This window comes from Poromitra crassiceps (genome assembly GCF_964638095.1).
Source record: "Poromitra crassiceps genome assembly, chromosome: 30".
Lineage (NCBI taxonomy): Eukaryota > Metazoa > Chordata > Actinopteri > Beryciformes > Melamphaidae > Poromitra > Poromitra crassiceps.
In genome coordinates, this window is record NC_139652.1 from 13,750,244 (window position 1) to 13,760,399 (window position 10,156).

The following is a 10,156-nucleotide window of genomic DNA, read 5'->3' on the forward strand; positions in this document are numbered from 1 at the left end:
CAGCTGCATCTGTTCAGTGTGAGAACTGTGAGGAGGACCATGTTATTCATCTTTTTGAAACATTTTGACAAAAACCATGGACTCTGATACAGCAGCAACATCCTGTATCTGTCTACATTATGTAATCATTTGTCTGTTTTTATGCAGCGGGAGCCTCAAAACATTTATTTTCATAATGTAAATACCTTCATGTAATGGGTTATATGATACAGTATTTAACTCTGCCAGGGAGATTATGTTTTTAGTGGCGTCTGTCTGTCTGTCTGTCTGTCTGTCTGTCTGTCTGTCTGTCTGTCTGTCTGTCTGTTTATCTTTTAGCAGGATTACGGAAAAACTACTGGTCCGATTTTCATGAAACTTGGTGGAAGGGTGTAGCATGGGCCAAGGAAGAACCGATCTGACTCTTGAAATTTTCATATCATAGCAGACTGGACTATTGGCCTTGGCGAAGGTCTGCGCTCTCCCAGACGCCCCCCCCCCCCCCCCCTCGTGTCTCCCAATAAATAAATGATAAACTAATCCTTATGATCTGAAGAAGGGAAAGAAGAAGATGCTGTAGCTATTTGGTGGGGAGCAGGTTCAGTCAAGCAGCTCATCCATATGTTCTGTCCGATTAGAACCTGGTGATAGACTAAGCTGGGGCTTGTTTGCTGATAAACAATATGTACAGTGGCGGGGGGGGGGGGGGGGGGGGGGGGGGTGCCCTTGACTTTCATTCTCGATCACATTCTCTTGTGCTAGGCGTTTATTTCAAAATACATTTGAAAGACAAGCAAATGCACAAATCCACAAACACAGTGGTTCCAAAACTGGGGTACGCGTACCCCTAGGGGTACATATAAGTACTACAGGGGGTACTTAATGAGAGAGGGGGGGTGTCGGTGCAATTTCGGCTCGCCTACCAGATCGGCTCGGGCACGCATTGTGATTGGCTGTACGTCGGGCACGTGGGATTAACGTGGGCAAAATGTCCGACAGCTTTAGATTAGCTAACAAGCTAAGCTACTGATGTCACATGATATAGACATTAAAAATATGAATCATACAAACGTTCAATGATCATGACTCAAGTTTTACACAAAAACATGCAATATCCTGGTTGCTAGTGTGGTTCCTCCTCTGATCGTTAAGGGCGCCTGTTCAGAGGGAGGGGAACTGGTTGGAATAGCGTGAACCTCCCACGTGCTATGTCCTACCGGTGAAGCTTCCTCTGTCAGGTGAAAAGAAGCGGCTGACTGACTGCCCATGTCTCGGAGGAAGCATGGAGCCAGTCTTGGCTCTCCCCAGATCGGCAGGGGATGAAGTAGCAACCAGGATTGAGAAATCAAATGAGCACTAATAATAGGGTAAAATGGGATAAAAAATGGGGGGGGGGGGGAGTTTTACAGGACCATTTCTCATAAACATGAGCCATTAGGCCTACTTTTTGAAAATAAATGTTGTGAGAGTTTAACTTCATCTTTAGTCGCAGACCCTGAGCCGAGCACATCCGGTAGGATCCTGTACCCACAGGGGAAATGGACAAATGTAAGAATAAATCATGAAAATGAAACATTAAAATAAACCTGCTCAGGAGGCACTAATTGCAACTCTTTCACTCCATTACTTATCTTGTAATGTTATATTCTTCAGGTGGCTTATCTTTCATTCATTGCATCATATATAGTTTTCTCTTGCTGTTTTCTAAGCAAAAGTCGGGTAAAGGGGGTACTTGGGTTCAGAAATCAGTAGGGGTGTCACGACACACTCAGTTCATGATACGATATGATACACGATATTGGGTTCACGATAACGATACGATATTTTAACAATCTTTTTTTGCGATCGATTTGTAAGTTGAGGGGGCATCCTCCACGCTAATTTGAGTAATTTCACCATTTCCATCCTCCGTGTGTCTGTAACGTCCCTCGTCTGTTCAAACAAAGCCATGAAAAGGAGAGCGAGCATGCAATCAGATGCAGATCAGTGCCACCATGTTCAGCTTCTTTTTCTCACAATATGAGATTTAATCTCAACGATACATATTGTCACATTTTGATATCGCGATATATTGTGGGACGATATATTGTGACATCCCTAGAAATCAGGCAAAGGGGGTACTTGGGTTCAGAAATTGTTCAGAAATCAGGAAAAGGGGGTACTGAAGCCATAAAGGTCTGAGAACCACTGCACAAACACAAACCTCTCGCTGGGCTGCTGATTGATCAGTGTGGTTTTCCAGCTGGATAGAAACGGTGAGATTTTGACAGCAGTGTGAGAGACGTGCTGATCATGTAGTGGTGTGGGCTTGATTGATAGCACTCATATGAATTATGTCCAAGCAAAAACACAGCTAGAGATAGACAGACAGACAGACAGACAGACAGACAGACAGACAAGACAGAAACTAACTCTAAGCGAAGCAAACTAACAGTTCCATTTGAGGTTTAACAAAGTTTAAATTTAGCAACATAGAGCTTACAGTGAGCACAGGTTCTTGGAAAATGTAAGTAATATAGTATTTATCTTGTTTTATTAATTTTTCATAATAGCTCAATCGTCCTCGTTCACAGGAGTAATTTGCGGTGACTAGTATTCTCAACACGAACAGCCAGCCCATATCTATCTACATAGAACTGTTGCTCATATAAGCAAATTCTTGTATTGAAAAGCCTGACAAAGGATCCATTATTGTGAAACGAGACAGCAGGCAGGCATAAAATAGCATTTTATTGAACCTTCAGATATGCCAATGTATCATTGAGTTCTGTCATGTTCTGTCATGGTTCGACTTGACAATGGTTTTGCCTGGCTTAAGAATGACCACGATTTCCATTGAGCAAATCTAGCTGACAATTCCTTGGGATGAAGAGTTCAAGGACAGCATTTGGAAGGCCATCTCAAAATACTGCATGAATAGAAGCCATTTGGATTGACATAACACTTTCACCGTCTGCTGAAATAGCCAATTAACGTGATGAACAGGAGGAACACACTTGTACAGTAGAAAAAACCTGTCTGTCTGTGTGGCAGGAATGGCTTCCTGAGTGTCAAAAAAACACATCCACAAGAAAAATGGAGAATTGATTTGTATCGGAAAAGTATTCGTTGCTCTTTATCGCTAGCCATATTTCATGCTTTCTTCTGAACACGAAAACAAGGAAATGCACTGTGCATTATCCTAATGCACTAATGGTCATACGATACTGAGTTATACAAGATCGATAACAGCGGATATTACATTTCTGGGAAGTCGTCATGGGCAGATATTTTACAGCCAACATTTCGGTGTCCAGATTACCACATTTATTGTGCAATGAAATTGATTCATCATGCCAGGCTTGCATCATTATTTAATCGACATCTGTTGTTCCCATTGTGTTTATAATACAATAAATATCCTTACTGTCTCCCTCAAGCAAGTGTAAAAACCTGCTTGCAAAAAAGCAAATCTGAGCTGTTTCAGTTTTTCTAATGAGAAAGATTATAATTTCCCACTAAAATACTTGGATGGAAAGCCAGCTTCTCTCTCCTCTCTCTCTTTCACAATTCTTACGAGAAATTGCCTTGCCATTTACAGTAGAGGCCACAACCAATCAGCAGGTACCCTATGGAGAAGTAACCAATCAGCAGGTACCCTATGGAGACGTAACCAATCAGCAGGTACCCTATGGAGAAGTAACCAATCAGCAGGTACCCTATGAAGAAGTAACCCCACATGTGGGGGGAAGGGAGGCTTTCACATTGCATATTGATAAGTGACAGATAAGTGAAAATGTGCCATGCCAAATAGAAATAAGGACCCAAAACAAAACAACAAAGGATCGATCTAAACATATTAAAATTAAAAACTATTTTTTTTTCTGAATTCTTTCTTTCTTTCTGTCTTTCTTATACACATTTCTTTTAGCCTAATTGTGATGTTACATATTTACTTTTATGCATTTAGTGGCCTTCACTGTCAGCCAGATGTGAAATGGTGAGAATGGATGACGTTTGGTTTAAATACTAACAGAGACACTGTGCACTTGAGAAGCTATTGAAGCTTATTCTGCTGTTACCCTCTGGATTAAAACATCAGCTAAAGACCTAAAAACAGTCCAAACTGTACCCTTCAAATACCCGGGGTGTGTGTATCTAAAGCATCTGCAGCAGCAGCCTGCAAACAGAGGAGGACATCGTATCTTCAGCTCCATCTCCACTCCCAGTCGGCCAGGTTCTCCTCGTGTGTCGCTCCTCCTCTCTCATTTCCCTTTGTACTTCCTGAACAGGGCATACAGGACCTTCAAGGTGGCGGCCGCGTCCTGCGAGACGATATCTGTCACAAAATCCACAGGAGTCATTTCAATGCCTATTCATTTTGCACCTTCAGCATTGCCGAGCTGCCCGGAGCAGTGATGATAGAAGGATGCTTTAGCGACATTAGCTGATAACTATGCTCACAGTGCATCTTAACAGGTCATAGATCTGGAGGGGGAAAAAACAACATCAGACTGCAATCTAATCACTTTGTCCTTGGTGAGATGAAATCCCCGACGAAGTCGCTCTTTGTTGTGTGTGATGCACTAATTAAATGAGTGTGGCATAAAGATCGACTCCTCCACTAGCTAACCTAATTAATGCACGCTGCGTCGCTCTCATTGTAGACCTTGAGTGCTGAGAATCCTCATTCCACCCGTGCAATTATGCCGGTAATTAAAAAGACACTAAAAATGAATTAAATTAGCCACTTGCTCCTGTGTCTGATTAATTGTGCTGGGCCTTACATTAACGGTTATCATGTTTGAGGATTTACTTTACAATTACGGGCTATGGCTGGCAGGCAATAATGAGGCTGCGTTTTTTTCAATGATCATCAAAGGAAATTTCACGCTCAGGCAGCACTCAGAGCAGCATGCCAATAATGCATCTACAGGGAAGTGACTTCAATCCATTTGTCCCGATCAGAGACACGTGCAATGACTGATTCACATACAGTAACCTAGTCACTCATTGATTAGTCTCTTAAAACAGACTGTCTCATCTACATCCGGCGAATGCAGCTATACACAGTCTGTACGTTACACCCCCAGAACATGCACAAGGAAGTTGGGAAAAAAACCTTCAGACTGGAAGGAAGTTCGACAAAATCCGACCAATCACAGCACGTGTGCCCACGGAAAAAAAATTCTGATTGGACTAATGAGCGGAAGACCCGCCTTAAAAAAAATCTGATTGGACTAATGAGCGGAAGACCGACCTTAAAAAAATTCTGATTGGACTAATGAGCGGAAGACCCGCCTTTCTGCTTCCCATTCCGGTTGGTGCATGATTCTCCCCCACGAAGTACAGACGGTATGGCGGAAGCATTTGAAAATTGCGGAAGCCAACTCGTCTGTACTAAGAGACTACTCATTGATTGACTCACTCACTCACTCACTGACTTCAACCTCTGCTCTCCCTTGGAGTCATTTATTTCTATCCACAACAATACAAAAATAAACATAACCAACACAACATGCAAAATATAGGAATGTGCTTCAGCATAAAAACATAGGTTTCCTCGCTGTTTTGAAACGGCAGGTTGACTACCGGTAGTACTAAATAGTTTGGTCAAAAATCATTATTGTTCTAAGTGGATTTAAGACGATAAGTTGAATCAGCAAATGTCTGTCATCTTGACACGTGTTTATCAGCTGAATCCACAACTTCATTCCGGTAGTATTCTTTAATTCTACTAATGTGAATTGGAGAGGGAGGATGGATACTCTACTCTAGTGTATTTCCAGTTTTATCAGAAATCAAATCACCTAACACATAGCCTACAGCTGTAAGCATAACTTGTCTCTATCCTGTAACTTTATAAAACAGGGTTTCCTAAGAGTTAACTCAAATGCAATGCTTGCTGGGAATTATGCTAATAAGCTTGTTTCAACATGTTCCTTCCTCAGAAGTCACAAGTCATGACCTCAATTGCAAGAGATTGACATTATGCAATGAGTAAATTATTAAAGATTAATTGGTTTCACTAAATTGCACTATTTTTCTTATTTTTTTTAATAGACAGATACAATCAGAACATTTTCGGGGACACGCCTGATAACTGTGCAACATAGCCTACAGTAGCTGCACGGATACAGATAGCATCTTCTTCCACAAACACACGCGCACATGCACATGCACACGCACACACACACACACACACACACACACACACACACACACACACACACACACACACACAATAGATGTGGCAATAGCAGGCAAGGTTAAATACCAATAAGAATCAGCAGGAGACAGACACCAGAGTGACGTTCTCCCCTTGAGGCCATCTCCGTCGGTGCTGCTCTCTCTCAGAATGAATGATGATGACCTCGGACTGAGACAATCGTCCACAGTGACACTCATTGAGGCACGATTCATATTCATTCATATTCCACAGCAATTCCATCTTCCCCCCCAAACACACACTGTCACATTCACACTCCTCCAAGCAGCCGAGATTAACTCAGAGTATTGGAGGCATCTCATTTCTCGCTTGACGTATGAACAGACTTTGGCGTATCGCATTCACCCAGATAAATGCTCTTGATAGAGGAAATCATCGGGATTAGTTTGACTCCTCCGTCTCCTACCGCAGCCACTGCTGTACAGTCTTGGTTGCTTTTTCACGTTATTATGATCAATTTGCACGCTTATGGTTTGCACCATCTGTGCCTGGCATTTTAATTTGAGAGCAAATGTGTCGTCTGTGTTGTCAACAAGTCCGTTGTTTGTGTCGTGTTAACTTGTTTGTCTCGTGAAACTGATGCGTTATTGGTCTTGTTTTCTCTCTGTGAGTGTTTTGACAAGAGAGATGGACACCTACAGGTTGACTCTGTATAAAGAGAGATGGATAAGATGATGTATGTATAAAGTTTAGGTATAATATAAGTATATAAAAATAAAAATAAAGTATACTATAATGTATAAGAGAATGAACATAGGGATGCATGAGTACACACACACACACACACACACACACACACACACACACATATATATGTATATATATATATATATATATATATATATATATATATATACTGTATATATATATATACATACATATATCTAGCATTTTCAAAAGTAATCTATTCTATTCTTCCTTACTCACCTTGTGGGTCAACAGTGGACACATGCATGTCTGTGTCGTTGAGGAGCTCCATGGCCAGGCTCACATTATGAAGCTAGAGAGATGGAAATGTGAAACGTGGCAGTATCAGAGCACTATCCAGTTATTCAGTGTCATACTTCAGGCTTCAATTTTTATATTTTTTCTTAACGTGACAAAAAGTGACAAATTAAATTGTGCCGGTGGGGTGAGATAATTCCATCATTTCCAATGCAGATTCAGTGTCCCACTATTTCAAATTCTTGAAAAAAGAAAAAAGAAATTTTTGGTAACAAGTCCAACCCCAATAGATGTCTTCACTCGTTTCAAGGAGAAATATAAATGAGATCGCTGTTAAATCTGTATGGACAGAGACATTGACAAAGACAGCTAATGACACCTTGAACGGTACACACTTATAGATTCCCATCCAAAACACATGACTTTTCATTATGTTAACCATGCCAAACCATCATTATGCCATGCCAATAGAGCAGGCGAGGCCTCGCAGCAGCCGAGCCGCGGGCGAGGCACTCGATGATGTCATCAGTGATGGTCACTCGAGCGAATGTGATGTCACTGATGATATCACTGACAGGACAGGAATCGAGCGCGCGTTGCGCACGATGCCTAGTATGAGACATTATCTCAAGAGATGAAAAAAAATATTTTGAGTGTTACATAACATTGATGGCCTCAAACAACAATTTAAAATACAACATTTATGACGTAGTTATGATGTCATTACAATGTACTTATGATGCATTTTGGGTGGTGGTGGTGGCCCAACGGTTAGAGAAGCGAGCTTGTGACGGGAAGGTTGTCGGTTCAATCCCCGGGAACGGCAGAATAAATCTTGCGACGGGGGAAAGTGAAAAGGCAGCGCTTGCCCCTCCCTCATTACCACCACCGAGGTGCCCTTGAGCAAGGCCCTTCACCCCAACCGCTCCAGTGGAGCTGCCCAGTGGCCAGCAGATCAGACTGTGGTTGTAGGCTACTGGGCAGCTTCCAGGTGTGAATGTGAACAGGATGCTCCTGAAAAAGGGAGCTTTGCTCTCAGTGAGACTCTAACCTCGCGTCACCAGGCTCTTCTCGGCGAGAAAGAGCCTGGCTCCCCCGCCCACAATTGATTTTGTCACCCTACTGGTTCCCGCCTAGAGCCCGCCCTAGACCGGATGGCAGCGTTTCTAGCTCGTCAACTTTCACGTTAACTTGACAATTTGACCCAAGTATCAGAACGGCAAACAACAAAACAAAAGATGGACGTACCGAAGTTCTTTTAGAAACATTGCGGATTCACAATCTCACATCTTTTAAGCCAATACAGAAGCTTTGCATCAGACAATTAATCGAGGGAAGAGACATCAAGCTAACAGCAACACAGATGTTTTTTGGCGCACTGCCTTCCGGTGTTCATTCTGGTTCCGTGGTTTACGCCCCATGACAAAAAGCGGGGTGGAAGGTGCCCAGACTAGTGAGACTCCCCTGAATAAATAAAGGTAAAAAAAAGACTTAGCCTTTCACTTAGAAAACGTCTGATCTATGAGGACCCACAGGCACGACGAGGACGATAAAGTGATAAGGTAAAGTGGTGTGGGTGCCTCTCTACAGCACAAAGTCATCACCTCTGGATGCACTTCACTTATGTGACAGGAATCCATAGTGAATCCATAGTGAATCCATAGTGAATCCATAGTGAATCCATAGTGAATCCATAGTGAATCCATAGGGAATACATACCATCTCAGAGTGACAGACAGGGGTCAGGTGGAAGTCACAGAGCGGGACATAGAAGTCTCCCAGCTGTCCAATCAGCAGCAGCAGTATCACACCATCTGCAAACTAGACAGAAAACACACCGGACGTTGGAGCATGTCCAGGGGAGGTGACACAGTGCCAAGGGAAGCAATCAATGAATATGAATTCATTGTGATCAAGAGGGGTAAAACTCATTCAATAACAGAGATGTTTTTTTTTTTTTTACAGCCAGGATGAAAAAGCATTCTAAAACTTGCTTGAAGACGAAGACCAGAGGACTTGAATCGATAGAGCAATCATTCCCATTCAAATCAATGGCTGAATCCAAATGTCCACCCTCCGGACTTGTGGACTGAACCCTTGTGGAATTCAGTCGTACTTACCGTGACGTTATATAAGCCGCTGATAGAGGGGAACATATTATATAGGACGTAGCAAATTCCTGACGCGAGAGGTTTTGCAACAAGAACCAAAGAAACTTCTCTGACTCCTTACTGTCATGGATTGCTAAGATGCTAGGGGTGTCACGATATTTCGTCGCACGATATATCGCGATATCGAAACGTCACGATATGCGTATCGTCAGAAAAAAATGATATCGTAAAAAAAAACGGGACTCACATGATTAAATAAATGATAAATAAATACATAAAAATTATTTACTTTTGTTAAAAAAAATATTGTTAAAATATCGTATTGTATCGTTATCGTGAACCTAATATCGTGTATCGTATCGTATCGTGAAATTAGTGTATCGTGACACCCTTAAAAGATGCTAATGTTTCTTTTATGATTTCCCCCCCCCCATTTTCTCCCCAATGGTACTTGGCCAATTTCTCCTTGCTGCCCCCGGTCGCTGCTCCACCCTCTGCCGATCTGGGGAGAGCCGTAGACTAGCACCATGCTTCCTCAGTTGATACTTATGTACAGACTTGTGTTGTCACCATAACTAATAACGGCGACAAATTCCATTTTATCGTGTAATAGCCAAATTACTATATGGCAAAATTGTAGGCCGAAAGATCGTTCTATCCATTCAAGTTCTGTGTCCAAAACAGGTGTTCAGCTGTTGGTTTGTCGCCTACCTGTTTGTCCATGTCAGCCACCTGCAGGCCCATGCTCGACATGTTCTGGTTGACAAAGTGTAAGATGGCCTGAAAGTGGAACGCTACGAGGTTAGTCAGTGTGGAATAAGGGGGGGCTGACTCATTTAACGAGGTCAAGGGTCGTTGACTCTGTTCAATTCAAACACATTTCATCCTTCATCACACTCTGATGATGAAGCGC

General features: G+C 42.3%; 1 protein-coding gene across 4 annotated transcripts in view; it reads right to left on the reverse strand.

Annotated features, from left to right (window-relative positions):
• Nucleotides 1-2,698: 2,698 nt before the first annotated feature.
• The window catches only part of parvg (parvin, gamma), a 14,201-nt gene continuing 6,743 nt past the window's right edge, over nt 2,699-10,156 (reverse strand). For 3 of the 4 annotated variants that reach the window (XM_083663150.1, XM_083663149.1, XM_083663151.1), the window contains 4 exons: nt 9,955-10,023; nt 8,852-8,953; nt 7,115-7,187; nt 2,699-4,297 (listed from right to left, as the gene is read on the reverse strand). In XM_083663150.1, coding sequence (XP_083519276.1) covers nt 4,224-4,297; nt 7,115-7,187; nt 8,852-8,953; nt 9,955-10,023 — 318 coding nt within the window. In that variant the 3' untranslated portion in view covers nt 2,699-4,223. Of the gene's footprint in view, nt 4,298-6,231; nt 6,338-7,114; nt 7,188-8,851; nt 8,954-9,954; nt 10,024-10,156 lie in introns of those variants that run through there. The other variant, XM_083663152.1, reaches the window with a different exon arrangement.